Genomic DNA, 27,781 nt, shown 5'->3' with positions numbered 1-27,781 from the left:
GTGTGTGTGTGTGTGTGTGTGTGTGTGTGTGTGTGTGTGTGTGTGTGTGTGTGCGGAGAGAATTTTCATTGGTCACAAATTCAGTGGAAGAGCTGATGGCACCGCTTTGTTTTCCTTCAAAATATGCATGTAAAACCTTCACATTTCACAATGGAGAATAAATCACTCTGAAATGTACTTACTGAAATGACTTCAAACAGAATGCCTGGCTGCCTTTGGCTTATTCAAAGATGTCTGTTGAACTATTTCAGGAAATTCATTTATTTCCAAGATTTACTTAAATAGAATATTCAACAAGTGAATCGGTGCCGTGTGTCGTGGTCGAGGACGACTTATTTTAAAGTGTGGAGGGAAAAATAGATAGATAGATAGATAGATAGATAGATAGATAGATAGATAGATAGATAGATAGATAGATAGATAGATAGATAGATAGATAGATAGATAGATAGATAGATAAACTTCAAATGATCTCATCAGAATTCTTTTCAAAGTGTACTCTACTTTTTTTCTTGCTGACCCTCCTGTTCTAATAACTCGCTCACACACGCACACGCACGCACGCACACACACACACACACACACACACACACACACACACACACACACACACACACACACACACACACACACACACACACACACACACACACCACTCAGTTGGTAAAGTTTGACGCGCTGACTCCTTTTCGGCGCAGACGCCTGAGATGGAAACTATGCGGGATATTTCTCGATGACTGAAGAGAATTTATTTACTCCATGGCGATAAGAAGTTCGGCGCCTGTTCGCTGATATCTGACCGTGAACGGAGCTATTTTACCCTCCACCTCCTAACTTTTTAAAAAGACAATTGCTTGGATCTGGGGGCGCTTTGGCACGCAACGGGACATCTTGTGCGTCAGGATTCAGCGGAACAGGAGGCTCATTTTTGCGGGTTGCAGAGCGGGATTATGAAAGTTCAGCGTTGCTGAATGGAAAGTTAGTCTTGACAGAAACTTTTTCTAGGTCTCAGGGCATTTTTGAGTAAGTCATCTTTTATTTTGGCCACTGTGAGGTGGAGAGGTCGTTCACCGAGCTGTGAGCGCGTTGTGCGTTTCTCACCACCATGACTGGACCAGGGCTTCTACAGATGTGGATGGTTTTATTGCTGGGGGCTACGACCGGGGTCGTGAGGGCTCAGGTCTCCACCGCCAGAGTGATGAGGGGTAACATGAGGAGAGACGGTGAGATCCTGTCTATACCATTCCATCTGTTTCTGCCTTACGCATGGCTTATGTATTAAAAATTCACCATCTGGCGTCTTTGTCATGAATAAGTTTCTCTTATGAGACTCTACTGTCTCAAATCTGTTCCTTTTATAAGGTGCAGTTGAAAGATCTTGCTGGAACTGGTTGTCTTTTTGGTGTTAATTCACATTAGAAATCATTTATGATAAGTGTGACAGATGGCTGAGGTGATTTGATGGAGTGGATGACCTGTGGTTGTGGGAGAGAGGGCAGCAACAGAGTTAAGAAGTAGAGAATGGGCTCAAAAGAGAAAGGAGGGAGACATCTGCTGGATGACAAGCTGTTTCTTCTGTCTGATGTTGAAAACTAAATGCATCTATCAGAGCAGTGTGCTCACTATCAGTGGGAGTGGGACTTCACCACGATGGATGTTTGCTTCACTGCAGATGAAGCCTTAAGAGTCCTTGAGCTTCCTGCCCATCGCGCTTCCTGCAGGTGCTTTGTGCTTACTTTTTAAGATTCCCTGCAGTTAAATACACACACACACACACACACACACACACACACACACACACACACACACACACACACACACACACACACACACACACACACACACACACACACACACACACACACACACACACACACACAGCCGCAGGGTTGCTTTTTTTGCAGGGAAATATGAAAATAGGTTGTAACCTAGGTGACTGCCCCTGAGGCCTGTTTCAGCGCTCACTCCTCCTGCGAGTGCTTTTGTATTTACAACATGTTAGGAATAACCAACATGTCATTTGACCTTTATTATCCATCAAACGAGGCAGAAACTTGCTGAAATGCAGACTCCCTCCGTGCAATTGATTCACTTTTCCTTCAAAACATGCTGTGAACAGACTAAACAGGAGGAAACAGTTCCTGGGCTGTTCTGAACAGGAAAGCCACGACACAGGGAAAACAGACAGGGGTAAAATACATCAGTGATGATGATGATGATGATGATGATGATGATGATGATGATGATGATGATGAAATAGGTTGCAGCAAAAAAGAAAAGAGAGAGATGATAGGAACTCAGAGGAAGTGACACTCCTGAAACCACATCAGTCAATCAGAGACGTGAACTCATCGTGAGAGGGGAAAAGTCTTCAAATCTTTAATAGAAGTGCTTTGGATTGAACCTCTGACGATTCTTGGGAAATTTACGCACTGATATTGACGTGCACTTTTGTGATGAACACCTACTGCATGTTCTCCGAATAGCAGGAGACCCGAAACTCCAGGTTAAAACACGATGAAAACATGTAAACATCTAAATGTCCCATAGGTGTGCGAGTGAGTGAAGGGTTATTTGTCTGGGAGTGTTTGCTGAGTGATGGACGAGCTTCTCATTCAGGGCGTGCCCCACCTCTCACACCACATCATTTGGGATGTTGTAGTTCAATTTTGGTAAAAAAATTGAAACAGAAAGAACAATTTATTTCACCGTTGCGTATTTCCCTGGGCTGTCCGTCCACACACGCCATCTATCTATCAAACTAATGCAACGTTGGGGAACTCCCTGGTGATGAGGTTGTCAGAAAATGATTGTTTTAGTGCTTCAAATGAAGGGTAAGATAGCCACTAACATTTATCCAAGGCTCTGCCCTCGGAAGCTGCCTTGAAAATGTGTTTCCTTTGAGTAGAGACTCCAGGAGGGACTTAAATGGCACAGCAGAGGTTCAATCACAACTCCACCAGCAGCCATTAAACTATGACACACATAATCGTCCTGTCCCAGGAGGTTCAAAGACAAGACAGCATTCACTTTGCTTTCTTTTCTTTTCTTTTTTTTGTCAAATCAGGTTGGATTTATCAAACTTTAATCTCCTGATCGCCTCTTGTAGCAGAGAGTCTCCGAGCCGTTGTGATTGTTGAGAGGTTTGTTAGATGCACAGGATTTTAACAAACCCCTTTAATCCTCTTCGGAAACACACAGCAGCCCTCAAGTAATCTATTTGTGTGTGCGCGTCCTGTGTTTACGCATTACAGTTGGCTTACATGGAAAGAGAGAGAGAGAGAGAGAGAGAGAGAGAGAGAGAGAGAGAGAGAGAGAGAGAGAGAGATTAGTTCTGTCATTTGATCTTCTGCTGCTTATTACCTGTTTCCTTTTTCTTTTTTTCCATCTTAAGGAGCAAACTTCCTGCTGATAGAAGCTCCACAGCTTTCACTTGTCCATTCACTGGTTTGAATGTGTGAGTGTGTGTGTATGTGCACCTTTGCGTAACTGAATGTCTGTACGCATGAGTGTTCCGACAAAATGCCTTAGCTCACTTCAAGGAATTCCCCCCAAGGTTTTTTTTTCTTTTCTCCTGTGTTTGTTTGCTCATTTTTGCCGACCATTGAATGCAGGAAAGAGGTCAAGGGGCGAGGTGGTCTGGGGCACGGGGGCCGAGTGCGTTTGTAGAGATGGGGAACACCCAAACACACACGTAAACACACAGAGAGAGTAAATACCGCTTGGTTGTTGTGCTGTGATGCCTTATCTTGAAACCTATTGAAACCTATTAAACACTACTGTATGGTTGTGTGTGTGTGTGTGTGTGTGTGTGTGTGTGTGTGTGTGTGTGTGTGTGTGTGTGTGTGTGTGTGTGTTTGTATGTGTGTGTGTGTGTGTGTATGTGTGTGTGTGTGTGTGTGTGTTTGTCTGTTGCAGACAGTAATCTCATTCAACATCAGTTTAATTGTACATGTGACTCATGAGTACAGTATAATTTATTTTAAAATAAAATTTCTGTTTTTGCTCTTCTTTTTATTTCTGGCTTTATTTCCTTATATCTCTCTGGTGTTCACCATACTTCTATCATGTTAATAGCCAATCCACATAAATCTTTTACCCCTGTTCAGAGAGGGTCTATCCTCAGATGTTCTGAATCCAGTAAAAAGTCACAAATCAACAACAAATGTGCTGTTATGACCATTTTAGTATACTTTTTTTGTATAGATTGTCTACCTAGTAATTTATTTCCTCAAATTGGTTGTTAATTATAGTCCATTTTGCTATTTAACTACAGTGGAATTTTTACTTCCATTGTTACTCTTATACACATCCGCAACTGGGAATAGAACAGAATTTAGTCAGTTTCTACCAAGTAGTTTATGTGCTAGCCATCGTCTGCTGGTTTATTTGTTCGTAATATTGCATTTTCAACACTATCAAGCAAAAACTGCTAGATGGATTTCCATGATATCTGGTCTGAAGGCAGATAGTGGTACAGATTAAATCCTGGAAAACAGATCCTTTATTTCTCAGTGAAAATGGATCTTAAAGAAAGAAATCTGGCAGAGACATTTAGACTGTTGGTATCTGGTATCCATTTGACTGTGTGTTGCACTAAATCTTGCTACCTTTGAGTTCTCCTATATAAAATATATCCACATATTTTATTATCTACACACTATAATTAAAAAAAAGAAGAAATGACTGGTCTTTTCACCTTCCAGGTGTAATTTTCCCTCCACTCCATTTCCCAACACAAGTGAAAATAAAGGAGCAATACCAATTAGGCAACACAAAACGTCTGTGTCCATTGTACTCCATCTCCCCGACTCTCTTTCCCCTGCCTCTGAGCTCCATCCGAGCCTCAGTCCCACACCGTGATCCAATTAAAGATCCGGATTCACCAAAAAATGAATCTGTTACAAATCCAGTAACCCCCAAACGTATAGTTAGAATCCTAAGAGCTTGGCTTCAAATGATTGATCGATTGACTTAAAGCGGATTGTTGGACCTTGTGCATCAAAACACATAAACACACACAAACACACACTCTCATCTTTCATAAGGATAAAAACACTGAGAGACCAACCCATCAGACAACATCCAACGTATGACTTCTGATCAGAGATAGGACCGTGTTACTTTTATATGAAGACTCCTGGCACATCTTCCTCATTCGTCTTCTTCTTCTTCATCTTTCCATTGGATCTCCTGCCTTCCTCTCTCAGTCCTGTCTTATCAGTCTGTGCCCTGCTTACGTATCACTCCATCTCTTCGTCTTTCAATCGCTCCCTTTCTCATTTCTGCTTTTATCTTCTCACAACCGTCTCCATCTACAGCTGTTATTAATCGAAAGCAATTTTGAGAAAATACATGGCAATGGCTGCATGTCACCGCAAGGACAGTACATCCATCTACCTTTGTAAATCAAGACATTTGTGTGTTTGACATTTCGACAAAAAAATCTGTATAACTGTAAACTAATAGAAAAACAAGACAATTTTAAACTAAAACAGAAGCTGACCCCTTGAAGACACCCTGAATATACCTCTCACTGAGGTGCAGGGTGTCACAGACCTGCTAATGGCTGGTTATCAGTGGGTTAACGTATTCCAAGTGTTCTCACATCACCACATTAAACATTAAGGATGATAACATGGGGGAGAGTCTCAGAAATACTGGAATTCATGAGTCACACACAGGACAGTAAGCTACTCCCAGTTTTACACACCCAGGAGGACACACACATGCACAAACAATTGCAGGATCTCCCTTTCAAGGGAATCCTCCAATAAACCCTCACCCGGTTGCACACAAGCACACATTTTACACATGGGTTGCCTGACCAGAAGTTACTCCACCCGTAAACACTTGGCAGACAATCTTTTCCTTCCCTGGACAGAGAAAACAGGGAGGTTACCGTTTAGACGTTGAAGCTGGAGAGGAGTTTGTACAACAAAAGACAGGGGGAAAAAAAGTGACATGATGTCTTGAGTGGAAATAGATTTAGACTCATTGGCTGTGGTGTGATTTTAGAAGGAAAAGGGCAGCCGGAGAGAAGACTTTTTAAAAGAGAGTTTAAAGGAGTTGGAGGGCACAGAGGAGGAGGAGAGGAGGAGGAGAGGGAAACGGTGTGTAGAGAGAGATATGCCAAGTTAAAAGACCTGTCCCTCCACTTTTCTGCCCCGTCAGCTTGGTGAGATAGAAACAGCAGTGATGAGCCAAATGGACGGAGAATAAAGTAGGAGATTGCAGGAAGCAGACTGAGAGCATGTGGGGGGGGGGGGGGGATAAGGTATTTCTGGAGTGTACAGATTGTCTGATCCCAATTCAAGGCTATTCAGACAACAGTTGCGCATATTCACCGTGAAGGGGACCTGATTAAGCTTTTCACCTCATGCCTGAAATATGAGCTTTAGATGAATGATGCATTCCTCTGATTATCCACATACAGACAATCCAGAACAATGAATTCCACACTGATGGGACCTGGTTTCAGCCATCATTATCTAATATCTTCCACTCCTCAGAATTTAGCTTAAGATGCTTTTGATGCCTCATTCAGACAAATATAAATGATGTCAATCTTCTCATGTAGCCTTCAATAAAACAACATAACAGAGAAATACAGTATGTGCCTGTTGCTTTTTGATCACCTTCAATCGACTTTTAAATAGCTATTTCAGTCGCAAACTTGTTGCATCTTCAGATTTCCTCCAGATATTCTTTTATTCAGTTTGTATGAAACTGAGACGACACACTTTAAAGTAAAGGATAGTTACACTGAAAAGAAAGAAAAGGCAGGATGGATGATTAAGTCCATATAGAGGGGTTTACAGAAAATGAGCCATCTAACTGGCACAATGGATTGAGATGAGAGAAGTAGGAAAAGAAAAGAAACGGAAAAGACACGGATGTGGAGGTTGTATGAAGAGAAAGGGATGAGCAACGAAAGGAAGTGATTAGTTGAAAGAGGTAAAGAATGCAAAGAAGGAGTTCAGGTGGAAGATGGTATGGAGCACGATGTAGAGGGGAGCACCATAATTTGTTTTATTAGAATCAATATATTGAATTAATTAGAGAACAAACAACCAACAACAACAACAAACAAATGTTTCCTAGATTACCGTAATGGTCACAGTCTATCCAGCTATACAGCATTTCAAAGGTTTTATTTTTATGTTTGTACCAAGAACTACTGCAGGAATGAACTGCAAAACAAAAACAAAAAAATCTGGTAAAAAGAAATAGTAGGAGGGTGGATGAAAGGGAAATAAAAGGGAAAGGATAAAAAATATAGTAATGATGGATATAAAAAGAGACAGAGAAGAAGATAAGATCTGGCATGACAAAAGAGAAATGGGAGAGAGTGATGAATAAGCAGTGAAAATAAAAAGCAAGAAAGTGGAGGCATAAGGAGATAATAGGAGGAGAGGAACGTTAAAAACAAGGCAAAAAAAAAAGAAGAGCGACAGAAACATTGATGAATATAAGGGCAGGATAATAACAAAGATTCTGAAACAAAGAGCGCAAAGGAGAATCTGCCATTTCAGTGTGTCATTCATCCAAATAGTGAGCTGCTCCTACATTGATCGCTGCATCCCAGTCTCCAACAAACTCTCTGACTCAACATTAACGTTCAAGAAATATACTGCTATTATTACACGAGCGTGTCTGACATGTAGAAACAGATAGGAAAAGGAAAGGTCTTTGTGTGTCTGGAGATTCATGGTGGCATAAAACTAAGTGCAGTAACATTCTTTAGCTCCCAGAAAAGATCTGTGCTGATTTTAGAGGTCTCTGCCAGTAACTTCATTTGAAACGTTTGGATTAAGTAGACAATTTTCTACTCGTATATAAGGGATAGCATGAGGATATGGGCTTGAAATAAACCACATCTACACTTTGGGGTGTCAAACAAACCAAAGGTGTCATTAAGTGTCTTACGGTGAAGTTGCCTGACCGTTGTGAGCAGGCAGAGGAGTGTCCTGTAAAATTCCACATCACACTTGATATCTGCACAAATAACTTCCGAGTATTAACGTCTCTGTCGCTGCAGCTGGCATATTAATTATACTGACACACCCTGCAGGCAAGGTGCTGCACGGAAACAGACTCTCAGAGGGGTTTGTGAGGGAAATTAAAAGGATCTCTTGTGTGGCTACTTGGCAGTTATTGGGATTTAAAGTGGATTATAAAAGAAAGGCAGCTAGGGCTGTGGCTATGAACACAAGAGCCCAACACAGCAGTCGTGTTATGCCTGTGGATCTGAGTGGGTTAGGGCTTATTTTTCCTGTCCCATTTCCAGTAATGACTTCCTGTAACTTCCTGTATTTAGTATGGAAGTCTAAAACTTCCAAAAATGTTTCTAATACAACTAAAACAAGCCATACATGATTCATCCTGTTTTTTTCCATCCAGTCTTTAGTCTGGTCCAGAGTGGGTCTCACGCTTTTACTTAGAATGAAGTGAAAAATCCATTTTTCTGGACTAATACTTGGGAAAACACCATGAAGGGGTCTGCTCTCAACCTTTAATGCTCACAGCCATGAAACAGAACAATTTCTGTTGTTTTGGGAAATTCTTCATCTTCTTTTTTCCCCTTTTGAGACAAGGCATCCCCCTGGGGTCAGTCCTGGGTCCATTACTGTTGTCCATGTGGGCCATTACTTAACGTAATAAACAGTACTACACTGACATACCCTGTTATGTGTCCCCTTAAAAATGACTAATCTTAGCAAGCCTAATCAGTTTTTAGCTACATCACCGCCAAGATTCTTCCAAACTTCCTTAGGCATAATTAAGGCGACCAAAATACTCCTAGAAATAATATCACGATTTACCTGCTGACCTCAGTCCTGCTGAATCTAGTCCCCATGGCAGGTTTATACAAACTCAAAACACAGCTTTCACCTGTGATATTAGTTTTTGTTGTTGTCTGTATTCAGGGTACTACTGAAGCCTAGGAGAATGGATGTTGTTGTTTTTTACATTAACTAGGAAAGACAGACAACTATTTGTTCCAGCCCAGCTGATGTGAGCAGCGGCGGTTGGGTCAGTCTGACTTTAATACATTTAACAGATAATCAGAAGTTGGTATTCAGTGATATTTCATTTTCAAAAACAACTGATACCATAAGTTCATGTGCAGAATAAGAAGTAGCATTCCCCACCCGTAAACCCCTGCACTGGCTTGATGTTGTGTCTGCAGCCCAGTGTAACACAACAGGAGCAGGGATGTATTGACAGTCACTAACTGTATGTATATAAGGGTTCATTTGAAAGGAAAGCCCCTTGTGAAGGAAGCATTTTACAAATTAATTCTTAAAAACACCAGCGAATGAAGTTTTGAATATTGTCATCCATCTGTCAAAACTTTAGAGTGAAAGATCCAGAACCTAAAAGAAAAAAAAAGAAGAAGAAGGGGTATGGTGCCAGTGGGCTTCTGCTACCGGGGCTAAGTGGGGGTAAGAACATGACAAATGTCAGAAGTGACACTGCAGAAAGATGAGAGCGGTAGCTTTTTTCACCCCAGGAGATTCATCCCTGCTGAAGGACTGAGATAAACACTGTGTATTTATGTTGTGTGTTTTATGTGTGTGTGCGCCGTGTGTGTGTGTGTATGTCTGTCTAAGAGAGAGAGAGAGAGAAATCCTCTAGTGCACCGTGAGAGCTATGTCTTTGTTACTGTGACAATGGTGCTGTGACACAAATGAAAAAGATTCTTTTTTCCCTCTTCTGTCAAACACTTTTGTCTTTCCCTCTCCGACTGTCAGCGTTTCTGCCCATATTTCCCTTCCCCTCTCTGATTCTCTATCTGTGTACCTCAGCATTTCTCCAGCTGTCTCCCCTCGCTTTCTCTCTGTTTCCCCTTGTCTTTATTAGCTTCCCCTCTCCTGTTTTCATTTCATCATTTACTCTCTGAATTCGGTATCTGAGCAGTAGGGAGAGCAGAGGATGGGGAAGAGCCGGGAGTGTGAATAAAAATACAAAAGAGAGAGAGAGAGAAAGGCAGAAATGGAGATAGGGGACCTGGAAGAGAAGATAGGAGTCATTTTTAGTCGGATATCAGAGGGGAAAATGAGAAACAGACAGAAAAAGGAGCAAAAAAAGAGACTGAACACAGAAGAAGGGCAAAGAAATGGTATGAAGATGGCGTAATGTGCTACTGTGAAGCCTGCAGCAGGATAAGTGATCCCAGTGGTAGATAGAAGGTCAGATACACACTGACGGGTGGACCACTGTTAAACCCCGACCACACGCTTTTCTTGGGACACACTTCCTGACACACACATATACATTCACACCGATGCACACTTGTGCACGGCTGATGTCACGCAGGATGGCTGTCAAAACATCAGCATCTGCTCAGCATCATCACACCCAATGCTCAGAGCCGACGCACACACGCGCACACACACACACACACACACACACACACACACACACACACACACACACACACACACACACACACACGCACATGCACATCTAGCATGAACAGCGTTCAAGTAGCCCTGGGTGGGATCAGGGCTGATATTTGAAAGAGTAGTCCTACCACAGCTGGGACACGCAAGTGTGGGCGTGCATGCACACATACACACATGCACGCACACATGCATGCATGCACACACACGCACACACAGGAACAGTACTTTTTTGTTACAAAGTTATAGATAAATCATAAATAAATCCATGAGGTACAAAGGAAAAGGAAATTTTTATTCTGTCACGACTTTATTGTGGCTCTATTTATCACATGAGGATTCAGATGTGTTTTCCATGCACTTATGCATCTCCATGTGTATTCTACCGTGTGTGTGTGTGTGTGTGTGTGTGTGTGTGTGTGTGTGTGTGTGTGTGTGTGTATAAGTGTCAATGCAGGCTAATTGATTGTCCTTATCAGCCCAGTTGTTCAGGCTGCAGTAGCTGTCAGCAAGAGCTAACAGCTAATCTAACAAGTCCTCCAGATACACACAAACACACACACACACACACACACACGCACACACACTCACACACATTCACAATCCAATCTTCAGCCAAACAGAAAAGTAGCACTTGTTTGATTTACAGTAGCAGTGATCCATGGTTTGGACTACTCCAATTTCATATCGTTCATATTGCAGACTGTGTGTCAAAGAAAGAGATGACATGGGAGATAATACACTTGTCATGCAACGCTCTTAATCAAGCCACGTATATTACACACACACACAAACACACACACAACCACACACACACACACACACACACACGGGAGGGGATTGCTGATGAAGTGTTGGTAAATACACTCCATCACAGTGCAGGAGGTTACACAGGGACAAACCCCTCTCATCCCTCATCCGTTTTCCTCTCCTCCCTCCAGCACTCCTCCCTGTCTGTCGTTACCACTTGAGCTACCCCCCCCCCACCCCCCACCGGCTTTCATGGATTTCTTTTCCCTGATCTATCACTTTTCCCTCCTTCTTCTCCGCTCTTTGTCTGACCATTTTTGTCACATCCATTTCTCTTTCTTTTTTGTTATGAATTTGTTTTTAGGTCACTTTTAGCAAGATGGAGTTTTCTGTCAGACGTCCACTTCTCCTCCAGCCCTTTGTTTTAGCAGCACTATCCTTGTGAAATACTGTTACATTGATTATTTGTCTTATTAAATATCAGCATAGGTGTTTACATGTATATAAACATGACATTTGATCTCAAGGAAATAACACACTATGTATTTACTGATTTTAAAACATTTTAACCTGGGAATTCTTAATATTTCAGTATTATACCTTCTGTTAATGATGTTTGCTGAATTTAATAAGAGATAAATGCTGTAATGCAGTGATTAAAAAGGTAAATGTCTCTAAGAAGCAGCTTTAGGCTGCATTGATTATTCATTTCATGTCCATTTTTTTGTTTTTTTGTCCTGAAAGCATCATGACATTTTTGCACAGATGGGATTCCCACCACCTTTCTGTTCCCCAGACTCTGTCTTTTTTTCATTCTCACACCATCTGTACATTTTCCTGTGTCAATGCCCATCACATATTTGTGCATGTGTCCATGAATGCATATTTGGTGTAGCAGTACCCACGCACCTCCTTGTGTGTGTGTGTGTGTGTGTGTGTGTGTGTGTGTGTGTGTGTGTGTGTGTCTGTGTGTGTGTGTGTGCTGCTAATGCATTTCTGTGTTACGGCCACTGAATCCTTAACGCCACCGTGTCCCGGCTGTCCTGTCCTCCCTGCTGACTCAGTGACTGTTGCCCCCCCCACCCCCCTGCATTATTCAGCAACTTACAAAGGTGTTAAAATTGAGCACATCACTGCAGAGGATGGATGCATGCTAAGTGGACTGACAGGAAGCGAAACACGAAGCAGAGAGTGATGCAGAGATGACCTCGTAACTACAAGACATTGAAGCTATTTAGGTTTATGTAGTCTCACTAGGGTATAAAAAGCATGCAGGTAATAAGTAAAGGTAAATTCTGCTATGGGACATTACTTGTGTTTTAGCCGTGTGACCTTCTGTTGCAGTTATTAGTAAGCATAACACCAAAACTTTTGGGTTTTATAAAAAAAGATGACAGAGATTTTAAACATTACAAACTTTTAAAAAGTCTAATGTGGGAACTGACTAAAGCTATATTTTCTTGAACCATCTTCAGTCTCATCATGCAGACTGAAGATGCTCTTTACGCCACCCATACTTCTTGTTTTTTTTTTGTAAATTTGCAGCTTAAATGCTTTTGGGTGATAACTTTTAAGTTGATGCTTTTAAATGACACACAAAGCGTTAAAACCGTCTGTGTTTGTTTGGAGCTTGTTATTTTTGACGTCCAACAAATTTTGTTGGTTTCCATCAAATTAACAAGACGTTTACAAATGGCATCGTTGAAACGCGTCGGACTAAACATTCGTGGTTACGTATTAATCGTTGCATCGTGAATTACTGAGTGCAGCTCGTCCCTCTTTGTGCCCATTAGGCAAATTTGTCGGCGCTAACTGGTCTTGTGTCATAGCCGCCTGAGCGGCACTAGTGGATGATAATGATGATGACACTCGTTAGTGAATATATTAGAAGTCAGACCAACCGAAAGGAGTCATTACCAAAAATGCATTGAAATGCATCGTGAGTCAGCTTTGTGGTTGAAGAAAAAACCTCTTTTTTGTGTCTGCCTGTGACACAGAAGGCACAGCGCAAATTATGAAATTGTACAAACACCACCACAAAGCAAGTACACAAAGAAGAGCATAATTTCACAGACGTTCACAAAGCAGTTCTTATCTTTATTTATGGGTGTAACTCAGACAGGCTCTTTGTTGGGCCGACGTGTCGAGGTATCTCAGTGCTTTGTTGTCATTGTTCAGAGTACAGTGTGTCAGTGTTTCTCTCTACGCCGCCGCTGATTTCTTCATCTTTTCTATTTTTAACTTTATTTAATGCATTCATTTCTCCTTGCTCCCCTCTTCTCGCCGTCGCTCAATTACCGTCTCCCCCATTTTTTCCTCTCATCTCTGTCATTCATACTCCGTCTCATCCCTTCTCAACATTTCCTCAGCTTCTCTTTTGCCCTCCTCCTTTTGTGTGTTTGCTCCCTCTCTTTACTCGTCCTCTTTGAGTTTAGTGTGTTTTTGAACAGACTGAAAGAAAACTGTGTTTTGGTCTGTGGCTGTTGGTTTAACCTCTTTTGTCCGTGTCACAGGACATGCCTTTGTGGGAACTTCAAAGTGACAGCCGGGCACAAACACACACACACACACACACACACACACACACACACACACACACACACACACACACACACACACACACACACACACACGCTCTTACACAATCAAAATCTTATTAATCCCTTTTTGTAATTCATTCAATTTGTTCTGTATCAGCGTCTCATTAGCAGCTCTAGCGCTGCTCGTTGGTTAAAGTTAACTTATCCATTGGGAACAGAGAATTCTTTCTACTCTTTCGAAATCCAAAGTTTAAGCATAAACAATATTTCATGGTTTCTGGACACACTAGTGAAGAAATTCCAATGAAAATTGTTGTTTGTATTCCTCCGATGATTTTTCTGACCACAGATCTGCGGCTGTCGTTTTGATGCAGCAGCACTGTTGTGTCCAACTGAAATATGTACAATATATATGCGTGTGTCTGTGTGTGTCATATATATATATATACACAGTATATACACATATACATGTATATGTGTGTATGTGTTTATACATATATAGGCCCACTGTTCTCTATAATTCATGGACACATACACTCCAGCTGTCTTGGCATGTATGTAAGCTCTCTCTCAGATGAACGCCTATGTGGTCAGCCTAATGTACTGGACATTCCTACATTCTTTAAACATGTTTTTTCTGTCTTGATCATCATTTTGTCAGCTTGACTGAATCATTTAGAGCTCCCTCTCTTTATGTTCTATATATATTTAGCCTTTCACTCTATGCCATCGCACCACTTCAGCCTCACATTTCACATGCAGCCTCTTTCCACAACAGAAAGTGACAGAACTTAATTTGTTTCACCAACAGAATTGATATTCTTGAAGAAATAGGGGAGATATCAGATAGTAGAGTATGAAAGTTTTTCAATTTATTTACATTTCACACCTCAGGGACCAAGACAAACGTTTGCCACGCCTGAGAGACTTACGTCTGACTTTGCTCCCACAGATGTGAAAATACTTTAAAATATGAACATACATACAAAATATTCCTTTGTGAAAACAAACACAAAATATAGCATGTCTGTCACGGTCAAAAAAGAGTGGAAAAATGAGGGTGAAGAAGATGCTGCAGGGTGGAAGGAGTGAGAAAGACAGAGAAGAAGGAATGCAGGTTGAGAGCAGATGCTGACCAAAGCTGACACTTCTGGGCATGCAGTGTTCACCTCCAGGTGTGTGTGTGTGTTTGTGTGTGTGTGTGTGTGTGTGTCTGTTCGCGCATATGCATGTGCACGTGTGCATCTGTGCGTGTCTTTTTCATATCTCTGTGCTTGTGTGAGCATTAGATGGAAAATAAGGGAGAATATCTAATGCCGATTTGTCATGAGAGAGCTGCACAACATAAGAGCCAATGACAGCTTTGATATGCAGACAACACACACACACACACACACACACTGGCCTTGTGTTCAGCCACACGGAAATGGCAATGGATATTTCTCATGGGTGGATATTCTCTGAGGGTATCTATATATTCAGGACACACACATGAGGCGTACATACAGAGAAGACGTGGGTTTTGTTTGCATCACTGGATGGATGCAAAGAGAGACGTTCTACAAATGTACAACTGAGAGCAGAGCAGCGTAGAGTCAACACAAGACTGTGAAAGTTGTGAAAGCTAAAATAAGACACTTGTTTACACTGTTCCACAGGTAAACAGGTGAAGCGATAGCAGGTGATAACCTTATAGGGATTTAAAGGGTCCTCATCCACCCTTTCACAATAAAACACATGAAACACATGATTGTACAAAGGATATTATTCCCCAGCATTTTTTAAAATGTACACATTCTATTTTATTTAGGTTTACAAACACTTTTGCAATTCAAATTATGTTTTTCTTTTGTTCCTAAATAAAAGTACCAATGCTAGATTGTATGAATGTATAACAGCAGATGTAGTGCATTTAAATTTTGCTTCGGTGACCAACAAAAAAAGTTTGTATACCTAATGTACAATAATTAACCACATTTATCAGAATAAGGCCTATGGTATTATTGCATTTAAATTATTTATTCTTTAATGTGCAATGTTGCATTATGTGAGTTCCCTAATTTATCTTAATCCATAGTGTCATTTGTAGAATATATATTTACATTATTAAACTAAAACTGAAAGGTATCCATAGTAGCTAAAGCTGTAACATGATTGAAGTGAAGGAAGATCAGTGTGCCTCTGAGTTGAAGTGAAGTCAAAAACCACATTCAAGCACCTCAAAAATGCAGATTAGTACATTTCTTAGTTTCTCTCCTCCAATGTTATTTCCACTCTTTTCTTGACTGGTTTTGTGCTAAACCACAGCAACAACACACTGGTTATAGCCTCAGATTAAATGGATGGACCAAAAAGTTCACCTCAAAAAGTTGAACAAGTCATTTCACAATGAAACCAGACAAACTGTCTGTAGGGGTTACATTTTATAATAATATCATTATCCCAAATCCCAATCCGTGATAGTTTGAAACTTATTTTTCAGATAGAATCTGGGAATGCCACCAAAAATGAGAACAGCAACATTTCTCTGGGGAGTTCTACGCAGCTCAGAGTGAATCATGTGTGTCCTGTAAGCTCACGCTGAGGCGTAGGAGAATTCATTTTGACAAGATGAAAGTCAAGACGGGGTGTGTTAGGCAGACGGTGGCAGATGTAAGGAAATGGGGTTGTCTTGTTATAGGTAATGTCCTGAGGGATGGTGTCTCTGAGTGAGGAAGCAATGTATGCAAACTGTCACTCAAGAAAAAAAAAAAGAAAGCACTCTGTACACTAACTTGGATGAGTCTTCAACTCCAACTTTTAACGAAGGCAGAAGGATGAAGTTTAATATCTGCTCTTCATCGTCTTGTTCTCTGATTGTGGCTTCAGCGCTTTCTCCACGGAGATACTTTTCGGTCTCTGATGCTCGCTGTTTTGCTGTGTGAACAGAGTGTGATTGGCACATGGTTCTAAAATAGATCTCACAGGAATGAAGAACATCACACTCTGGCTCTGGAGGTGGGAGAGCCAAGTTTAATTAGTTAGAAATTACCTCTTACATCCTGGCAGACTTGCAAACCATGCAAGCACACACACTCATGCAAAGTTCACCTGAAACCTGGCACATCCACAAACACACTTGAAACGCACATAACACTGTCATGCAAGCGCCGCTATCGCACGTAATGTGTCGGATCGAGAGACTGAAAGCTCAATTGGCAGCGTCAGACATTGTGCGTGTGTGAGGAAGTTTAAATTTAGGCTTGTGAGTCAGTCTGTCAGTGATATCATCCACACGTCTCGCATTTTGGTTCCTCTGATTGTGGAAGTTGAAACTTTTGTTGAATTTGGAGGAGAACAGAGATAAAGAAGGACCTGTTTAGAGCAAAGGTCCTCTAAAAGACACAGCTTAAACAGAAGGATTCCCCAGTTTTGTGGTTTTGATGCATTAGAACGGCCTTGAGTGTGAAGGAGTCTAATAAAAGTACCAACAAAAAAGACTAATTCTATTTAAGACACTATGACATAACTCTATGTTGAATTACAGTAATCATGAATCAGGATGAATCCATCCATTTGTCCTCCATTTTTATCCCACTAGCTTCTAAACGGTTGTCAGGACAACGTCTTCTTTACTAGGGTGATGAATATTTGGTGTTTTCAGAAGCCTGTGTAAAGATGAGGTCATCCTCTCAATTTTGACATGCTTTTTTTTTTCAGGTCAAATGTCATCACAATGTAATGATGTTATGGCCCTATAAGCTGAATCGTTGCAGACAGAGTCCTCAAATTTACACATGCTATCTGTGTTTGGTTGTCTTCACAATCCAATTTGATGGCAAGGTCATAGCCCCAATGTTGACATGCTTTTTCAAGGTCAAATTTCAAGATGGATGACTTTACCATTGATCCAGACCTACCTTTCCAGGTCACCGAGGGCTAGATAGCACCTAGCTCAATCTAGTTGTGAAGCAGTAAATTGAATATTGTAGGCGGGAGAGATAATACTGAGGTGAACAAAAACTGTCACTGTCCTTGTGTTTCAAAAATGCCCTAAGAGTCTCATTGTGCTCATATTCCCTTGATTTTGGTCAATAATTATTATTTTCAAATAATTCTTTCTCTGACTTTGAACAAAAAATAAATATCTTTATACCAGAATGTAAAGTTAGCATTTTTAAGTTTTCAGCACAATCAATTTTTCGGAAGGAATGTTATCATTCTAATTGCGTTATTTGTATGAATTTGCAATACTATACTTGGATTTACATCACTGCTTGAGGTCAATACTGTAACTAAAAAGTGCACCCTAAAGAGCCAAGAGCTGCTTGAGTAATTTTTCATATTTCTTTGGCCGCCTTTTTTCCTCCTTGTGCTTCCTCCCTTTAGGACACACTTCCCTCTCTCTGTCTTATATACAAAAAGACAACAGACCTGTACACACACACAAACACACACATATATACCAGCACAAAGACATTTAAAAAGATGTTTCTTCTCTTTGTTTTGTTGGAATTTTGTTTTTCTTTTTGAGTTCATTGTTGTTGTTGTTTTGGTCAGAAATCACCTGTAATGTGATGAACTAAAAGATGTAAAAATATATATATCTGTAGCACTCATTTAAAATCATTAAAGTCATGTATGGAGCCTATATAGGGTGGCAGTGGGTCAGGTTGGAGAGGCCGCTGGAGCAGATTGGCTGCCACACATCCGTCAGTCTGTAGTTCACCATCACCAGGCATGAATGAGGAGTGAATGAACGATGGAACCATTGTGGGTGCTTTGAGTGTTCATGAAAGTGTTTCATAAATCTACTCTATTATTTTTATTATTATTATTATCTCAGCTGGTTGCAGGGGGCGAGGAGACAGACAAAGCATCAAAGGCACTTCATCTTCATGCCTCGTTGGCGCAGTAGGCAGTGCGTCAGTCTCATAATCTGAAGGTCGTGAGTTCGAGCCTCACACGGGGCAGTTGTTTTTAGGGGATTTACAGAAACAACACACCATCTAGTGAATGCATCTTCATACAACCAACATTGTACACAGAATGAAGTGCATAATCCTTCACAAGTCTGAACTCTCATTGGAAACCTTTAAACAAACTTCTAGTTTAGCACACCCAGCTGTTTTGTAATCAAGTTGAGCAAAACCTTGACCCAAAAGCAGTAAGTCCTACCAGCTACCATTGAATCAATGGTTTAGCAGCATCTCTGCTCTGTCAACACGCCAATGTAGAGTTATAGACAAATATGGTCGACATACTCTAACTCAACCGCTATAGGGTTTGTGAATGGAAATACAAAACAAGAAATGTATTCACAATAAGTATCAACCACAATACCGTGCTTTCCGTGCCTCGTTGGCGCAGTAGGCAGCGCGTCAGTCTCATAATCTGAAGGTCAAGAGTTCGAGCCTCTCACGGGGCATCAGTTGGTTTTTTTGGGTCGCTTAGAGACACAATGCAACATGTGTTGTTATTCATTCATTGGAATCCTGTTTTTGTTCTACTTCAGTCAAATGTCAACTTTTTTTTAAAAGTGAAAACTAATACTACTTGCTTAGGGTGAAAATTATTTTCTCAATTTTAGTCCACTTTTGCGATAGTTCCAACTTATCGCTAGTACAGAGCCTGCGTTTTCAGGCCTCGTTGGCGCAGTAGGCAGCGCGTCAGTCTCATAATCTGAAGGTCGAGAGTTCGAGCCTCTCACGGGGCAAATCTTTTCCGCGATTAATTATGCATGTAAAATTGTAATTTTTTTTAACATTTCTCTTCAACAGAAGAAGGAGTGTGAATATATTTGTCAACTGTACATAACGCAAAGCCACAAACACATCAATCAGGGTATGAGTCAATGCATGGACATTATAACCCTTTTAGGTGTTTATAACAACTATATTCAGTATATTAAAAAAATGCCTCATGGTCCCGTATGACAGTTATTCCAAAAATGTAGCTTTTTTTTATGTGCACTAATACAAAATGTCAGTAGGCAGCACGCACCTACAATGTTGGATAGCAAAAAGCAACCACTCAATATACAAAGTAATAATAAAGGTCACACACATATAAATGAGGATTTTCCCATGAACACATATAAATATTGATGCACACATCCATAGGGAGCTCCATTCCCCAGAGACCCAGTGGGTCAAAGTTCCTGATACATAAACACTTTTATGACGGAACGGACCGGCACAGGCGGGCTCCTGATCAGTAGAGTGGAAGAATTCCATTACAAACAAACTCTGCCCTCGACACACACAAACGTCGACGCACGTTCGCAAACTAACACACATTCACAACACCAGATTCACACAAGCATAAACCGTAGTGACCCTGACAGGTTATTTCACTGAAGGCTAACAAAGTGCATGTTAATAAGCAAAAACACAAGAGAATTAAGAAAATATCTTCACGCATTTGAATATTGTAGGACATAGAAATGAGACGCGTGAAAAACAAAAAAACAAAAACAACCCCCCCCCCCCCGCAGAAACCATGAATGACTAAAGAAACTTTTTTAAAGAAAATATCGTGAATTCAATTGGACATGGCTATGGCATGCTCATTTGACCCCAGCCCCAAATGGCTTGAGTCACTATGGCAACAGGAGCACACACACACACACGCACACACACACACATGCAGATATCACACACTTTGCAGTCTTAATTACTGAACCCCCAAATTGTTGGAGGGTGTGATTCCTGAAGAACGCCTGATGATCAAACACAACCACTGACTGAAGCGAAGAGGGGTAGTAGAGAGGGGAAGGGTTTTAAAAAAAACAAACAAACAAAAAAAACGGGATAGGACTGGAGGAGGAATTAGAAGAAGTTTGCAGTGAAGAGGTGGAGGAGAAGGCTAAAGCTTCATCATCATCTCCCAGGGGAGCAGGCTGTGGCGCCCTGATTAGGCATTCAGCTCTCTCCCTCACAAAACCACACACACCGCTCAGAAAATAAAGCCCCGTCAGCCTGCTTCAGCAAACAGCCTGACCTTTGTGTGTGTGTGTGTGTGTGTGTGTGTGTTTCTGCGTGTGTGTGTGTTTCTGCGTGTGTGTGTGTTTCTGCGTGTGTGTGTGTGTGTGTGTGTGTGTGTGTGTGTGATTTCTTTTGTAATTTTCAAGACGTCAGCTATAAAGTGATGGGGATACAGTTGTGAAAATGAGCTGTGGGTGTAGTCACTGATTTTGATTGTGTGTGATTGTAGTTTAAACACAACTTTAAAAAAACCCCAATCATCCACATTAAATTTGTCTAAGTAATTTTCTTTTCATACTACAAATGCTACGTCACACTGGTAAGGTCACAGTTAAATCAACACTTCAGCTCTTCAGGAAATGCATTTATTTACTTTCTTGTAAAGTGTTTTATAAGACAATAAACTTGGTATATCTCTCTGTAAATGTTGCCAACAGCTACAGATTACCTTAGCAAAGAATTAACTATGGAAACAAGGAAATTGCTAAACTGGGTCTGTCTGAAAGTTAAAGAAATCCGCGAAACAATACACTCTAAACATTTAGTTTGTTTGATTCAAATGAGAAAGTTTATATATTATTATATTATATTATGTTATATTATATTATATTTGATATATTATGATACTATGATATATTATCATGATATTATTATCTTTATGGTAGCAGTTTCCAATGATTGATTAGTTGTAACCACTAACAGACAGCGATCGCCTCACCACAGACTTGTATCGCAAAGAGGAAAACATCACGGTGACGCCAGTGGGTGGAGCCATCACCAGCCCACGCTTCCCCAACGCTTACCCCCGTAACCTGCTGTTGTCATGGAAGCTGCTTTCGCCACCTGGAAGCCTCATACACCTGGAGTTTGATGGACGCTTCGGCCTGGAGGAGGCTGAGAATGGAGTGTGTAGGTAAGATGTCGACATTCTAAGAGATGGAGGTAAATGAATGGAGAACAGGAAGGAATGATGGCGTGACAGAGAAGACAGGGAACGGGAAAGAGGGTCGAAAAAGAGGACAAGAAAAGTTTATGGAGCTAAAAAAAAAGGAGCGGCAGCTCCATGTGTGAATGATTTGTCAATGTGTTCACATTAAACTGTGATTAAAATGGTGTGAGTGAATATAATGAAAAATTATGAAACAAAAAGATGTAGGAGGAGGGATCACTGGGAAAGAGATGGACAGTTCAAATTTCCTTCCTTGGCAGGAAGTTTAAGTTTGTCCTTGAGGGTTTAGATGAGGATTAATCCTCAGATACACCTCGGCCCATCTTTGTAAGCACTTTGCTGTGAAGACAGTAGGGAGGACAGATTTGGAGAGGTAGAAAGAGACAGAATAAGAGCTTTGCCCAGTGTTTTTGATGGACTCATGGAATGTATTGGTCATGGGTATTGATTGCTGGATTGTCTTCTTAGTCACCCAGAATTTTTCTTGTAAAATAGGCCCTGTTTTCCAGTACTTTGGCACAAACTGAAAATGCATCAGTCATTTTTTTTCCCTCATCACTTGAACTGCATCTTTGAAACCAAACCAAACCTCTCAGGCTGATCTTAAGAAGCTCAGACGAAGCCAAATGTTCAGTGTCTCAGAGAAATACTGCACTAAAATGCAAGTAGTCAACGTTTTCCAGATGATCTGAAAGCCCTAAAATTTGACAGCTTTGACAATGGGGATTGTTGGCTGTCTCGCTGAGGTGGAGATGAGCAGATCAATATTGTTCTTTGAAACATATTACTTATTGACTTGGTATACCGCGCCTCTGCTTAGTGCCATCCCTGAGGACAGACACACATCAGTCATCATTTGTTTTGCTTTTTCCAGTTTAAATTGTCTTCGCCTCATTTTCGTCCTGTATCTTTACACCTTCGTCTACCTCTCCATCTCTGCCCCCCGTCTGTCTCTCGCTCCAGGTATGACTTTATCGAAGTGGAGGACCAATCAGAGACCAGCACTATAATTTGGGGTCGTTGGTGTGGGCAGAAGGCGCCGCCTAGTCTCAACTCCAAAACCAACATGCTCCGAGTCATCTTCAAGTCTGACGACTACTTCGTCGCAAAGCCTGGTTTTAAAATCTATTACTCTCTGCAGGTGAGCCGCCTCACTCCAACACACTCTCAGCGGTTATTTGAGACACAAAATAACGTTTTTAGGATTTTTTTTGTCCCTCACAACTGCAATGCTATTGGAAGAATGTGCCTTTCACTCTTTTATGACGTAGCTCCACTTGGAATTAAGTTAAAGAAAGAGACAGGATGATGGGCGGGATGAAAGGAAAGGAAGAGAGGTAGGATCTGGTAACACTCTCGGTAAAATGACAAAACGTATTAGCCAACTGTTCTCTTCTCACATGTCCACTCGACAGCAGAAGAGATGGAAAGATTGGGGGGGGGCGATGGGAAAGGGTTCTCTTAAAGGCTGTCAAAGGAACAGATAAGGAGATTAGCTTTGTCATTTTGTCAGGAGAAGAAAGGAAAGGGAGAGGGATTCTGATTTGAAGATGTTCTGCCAGCATATTATCAGAGGGGGGAAGAGGGAAGAGAGAGAGAGGTATTTAAAGATGTTCGCTGGGGGTGGGGGGTGGTGGCAGCATCACAGACAGGATTGAACTGGTGGCCTCGCTTATTATTATCTGACAGAAGAGAAAAGAAAGGTGAGGACAGATGGAGTAAAGAGCGTGGCAGACATCGAGAGATTTTGTATTTCCAGATAATCTTCACATTCATTTAGTTTTGATATTATACACCCTGTAGAAACATTTACCCTGGCTGCTTTAAAAGGGCAAGTCAGACAGGATGTTTTATCATTTTTATGTTATTACAGTATGTGCATGTAATGTGTCAGACACATCACTGTGTCTCAAAAAGATTATTAAATAAGACTGAAAATTTATTCTAAATCCTTGAAGTATAAATAGACTCAGAAGTTTCTGTTTCCCCAGCTGTTGGGACATGATGTACAGTGTGAGGGAACACAGTCACAATCTGAGTTTGAACCTGATGAATTCTTTAAAGAACTGTTTTTATTTACTTTGTTATGTTAAATTTTCTTTTTTTTTTTTTTTTACAAAAACAGCTATTCCCTGAGCCGTGGAGATTCTATAATCAATTCATTCTTTATTTATTTGGATATTTAGTTACGAGCAGAGTTGCATGACTCTTTTATCAGAGATAGGCTTCGGGGATGGGAACAGATGATTAAATTTTAGGAAGAATCCACCCAGTGGAACAGGAAACGTAGACTCCTCTGGTTTCTTTAGTGTCTGTTTATCTTCCTGTAAGCAGGATCAAAACTACTTGATGGATTTTTAAGAGACTTTGTTGGTGCCAGGGTTCTTCTCATCTTTAACATTGCCTTATTGAGCTTTTTGTCTCTATTATATAAACAACTAAATGGATTTCAATGAAATCTTGCATAAAGCTGGGTAGGACGGTGGAACGTGGACTGTGAAAGAAATCGGAATATAGCTGGATAAAGGGGAGGAACCATGATTTTTAGTATCCTGGGACCATTAGTGTATAGTGTATAGTGTATAGTGTATACACTGCTGAGGACCCTTCTTTTACCTTGTGAGCACAAGAGTTTCTGGTCTGCATCTGTCTCAGTTGGTTCTTTTTTTTCAAGTTTCATATCTAGGGAGTTGGGTGTTGGTCGGTCAGTCATGTAGGGTTGGGTTAGATTCACCAAATTCCCAATATCACAGACAAACTTAACAGTCTAGGCAGTAGATACACATTACACACAGTTACAGTAGAATCCAGGGCATTGAGTTTGTCTGATTTGATCCATTTTTCCCATTAGCCACAGCTTGTTTTTCTTTTTTTGTGCTGTGTTTTTCTCCGTACATCTTTAACACACACACACACACACACACACACACAAACACACACACACACACACACACACACACACACACACACACACACACACACACACACACACACACACACACACACACACACACACACACACACACACACACACACACACACACACACACACACACATTAAGTACACACTTTCCCTCCAGCTAAACTGGAGCTGTGTGTGTGGCTGAAACTTAGCAGGTTTAAATTAAGAGGGACAGATAAGAGGTAGACCGGGTGAGGAGGCATGGAGAGGAGAAGAAGGTAAGAGAGAAGAGGGAGAGGCAGCACTGGGGGAGGGGGAACATGTGTCTGAGATGCTATCAGTATGTCAGCTAATGACCAAAACAAGCTGAACTTAGAGAGGCAGTGAAACCAGGTATTCATGAGGTAGTGGACTGAGGTAGATAACAGCATCAGGGAGGGGAGAGAGAGAGCAAAAAAACCAACATTAAACACACTTTTTTCTTTAAACCTAGTCACTGCTCAAAGCTGTCCATACTGATATCACACAAACTTGATCAAATAATCATTGGAATAAAGACATATTTGATCATTCAATGATCCTCTCAGAAGAGAAGCTACGACTGCCACCAATGTGTTACAGATGTAACTAGAAGCTAGACAGATGCACAGCCATGGGTAAACGCTTCCCTGATGACTTAAACAGAGAAAAATATCAGAAGAAGAATGAATAAAAATGATGAAAGCAGCTGGATTTGCTGTTATTTAGCATCTTAACTGTGGTTGCATGTTTGAATTGGTACAGATTAGGGAAAGGAGGGTGGCTTGTTGTGTCTCTAAGAACACCGAGATCAAACTAAGGACATTGCTTGAATTAAACTTGAACCAGATTATTTTCAGTCATGATCAGTATGTTGAGTAAGGACGCAGTCTGATCTCTTGCCACATACTTTTGATTTGGTCGGATACCAAACTGTGTTTATGCAGACTGACTATAACCTTGTGTGACTCAGAGAACCATCAGAGAAAAATGTGTTGTTTGAGGTGAAGTCTGAACTGTAATACGTAGGAAAAATGATATGTATGACTGTTATTTTAGACCCTGAATGCTCTTTAATCAGTGGGGCATTGTGCCTCCATGTGTCTTTGGTGATTTGATGTTTATTTTCCACACAAAGATAAAAAATAAGAGAAAAAAAGGTAATTTTGGTTTCATAATATAACAACCAGAAATGGAAAACAAAGCTATTTTTTTATTCATAGCCAAAATGTGAGGGATTAAACGTGCAAAAGCAACTTGATTTTCAATTTCTGCTTCATAGAACCATTCATTTGGGCTCTAGATAGGAAAAAAGAAAGAAAGAAATGAAAAACCAAAATGAGACCGTTTTTATTTTATGATTTCTAGTGATTTTTATGTGTTCTTATTCAAAATGGGGAAAAAAAGAGATGAAAACCCTTTTCTAACGCCATGCATTTCAGGTTCGGCTTTTGTATTTAATGACTAACATCAATAACCACACATTTTTCATTACACAGACCCCCTTCAGTGTTGGTGGTTTTCTCTTAAGATTCTGTCATTTTTTGCATCTTGGACGGATTAAATAGCTATTTGCTAACAAATTCTAAGAATCCCTCAAGAGATAGTAGACATGACTTTAAATCAGGATGCTCAGATCACCTGCCAGGATGTCAAAGATGGTCCTCAAACGCGAGGAAAATATGAACGAAAGGAAAATACTCTGTCATCTATCTATCTATCTATCTATCTATCTATCTATCTATCTATCTATCTATCTATCTATCTATCTATCTATCTATCTATCTATCTATCTATCTATCTATCTATCTATCTATCTATCTATTGATCTATCTATTGATCTATCTATTGATCTATCTATCACTCTCTTTCTCTGCATAAATTACCCTCTTTAAATGAGATGGAGACCAAAGTCTTCACTGTTTGCTCATTATTCACATCACTATTTTCCCCTAAATCATTTGGTCTGATCTTTTTAAAATCTTATTTTCAGGGAGCAATGAATGCTTTAAAACAAACACACACACACACATACAAGAGAAACTTTTTTTGAAGCTCTCTGGGTGTAACTGCTGAAAACAGGCCAGCCTTATTAAACACAAAATGACCAGAAGCAGCTCAAAGTTTAACTTTGTTCATCTTCAGAACTTCAAAGATGTCTGTTTGTGCTTGTTAGATTTTAATATGGATTTTTCTGACAGCGGTGTGGTGGTAATGTATTTTTGGTGGGTAATTCCTAGGAGGGTTGCGAAGGCAGTCACAGCAGGGAAAGTACTGCTGTTCAAGGAATATGATCCAAGTTAGTCCCTGAATCCACATCTGAGTCGTCTTACATGCGTGCTTCCTGGACAGAAGGATATTTATGGAATAAATAGCATCAATAAAACTGCTGTTCTCAGACAGAATTCAGTATCAAATTCTAATTTTCTGATGTCACTGCTGCTGGAAGTTTAATTAGTAATTTCATAGTTATTTCATTGCACAATTGTGTGTGTCTTCTATCCGTTTTCTTCTGCTTCTTGGGGTTCTGTTTGCCGTAACAACCGTCTCAGCAGAGAAGCCTGAACTTCCCTGTCCTCAGACACCTCCTCCAAATGCCCCAACCACCTCAGCTGACTCCTCTCACTTGGGAGGAGCAGTGGCAGTACTGGGACCACCTCCTAAACGGACCCAATCTATAAAATTGAGCCTAGAACCAAACAGAGGAAGTCAATTTCAGCTGTTTGCACGCATGATCTTGGTTTTTTTTTTTTTTTAGGCATTACCCAAACCTGACAACCACAGGTGAGGGTAGAAACAAAAACTGATGTTTATTATGCATATTAAGACAGGAAGCATCATATTAAAGTACAACAATTGCAAAAGCCACTGGACTGCAAGGGAAAGAGTATTTTTCTGACCTCAGCCAGAACATTAGCTTATACTGGGACACAGATGAGACACAATAAATGTGGCCGGCGTGATTTATCTACTAACTTTAATGTCCTGTCACTGTAAATGAGATAACTGGTCATGCGGAGTAAAAGGTGACAGGGAAATGCTGTTGCCTTCTTCCCATCTACTGCACACTTAATCCTGAGCTGCTCCACTGTCCAATCGTACAAAATGGAGGTTGAAAAGGGCACCTCCCCAGTGTCCACTCCGCTAGACTGCCACTGTAAATAAGGGTTTGTCCTCACTATGGGCAAATGTGCCTGAAAGTATTACTTTTGGCTCCTAGAATAGAAATTATACAAGAAAACACATTC

The 27,781-nt window shown here is 40.7% G+C and overlaps 1 protein-coding gene and 3 non-coding genes across 4 annotated transcripts in view; all 4 read left to right on the top strand.

Moving 5' to 3' along the window:
* Window positions 1–674: 674 nt before the first annotated feature.
* The window catches only part of pdgfd (platelet derived growth factor d), a 41,510-nt gene continuing 14,403 nt past the window's right edge, over window positions 675–27,781 (top strand). Inside the window, exons 1-3 of the mRNA XM_068317283.1 lie at window positions 675–1,223; window positions 21,388–21,577; window positions 22,577–22,754. Of these exons, the coding sequence (XP_068173384.1) occupies window positions 1,106–1,223; window positions 21,388–21,577; window positions 22,577–22,754 (486 nt within the window). The 5' untranslated portion in view covers window positions 675–1,105. The remainder of the gene's footprint in view (window positions 1,224–21,387; window positions 21,578–22,576; window positions 22,755–27,781) is intronic.
* trnam-cau (transfer RNA methionine (anticodon CAU)) lies at window positions 18,579–18,651 on the top strand. The gene has a single exon. It is a non-coding gene; the product is annotated as a tRNA-Met (tRNA).
* trnam-cau (transfer RNA methionine (anticodon CAU)) lies at window positions 19,034–19,106 on the top strand. The gene has a single exon. It is a non-coding gene; the product is annotated as a tRNA-Met (tRNA).
* On the top strand, window positions 19,322–19,394 carry trnam-cau (transfer RNA methionine (anticodon CAU)). The gene has a single exon. It is a non-coding gene; the product is annotated as a tRNA-Met (tRNA).

This window comes from Antennarius striatus, chromosome 6 (genome assembly GCF_040054535.1).
Source record: "Antennarius striatus isolate MH-2024 chromosome 6, ASM4005453v1, whole genome shotgun sequence".
Lineage (NCBI taxonomy): Eukaryota > Metazoa > Chordata > Actinopteri > Lophiiformes > Antennariidae > Antennarius > Antennarius striatus.
The sequence above is the reverse complement of the archived record's forward strand: the minus strand, read 5'-3'. Positions and strand labels throughout refer to the sequence as shown.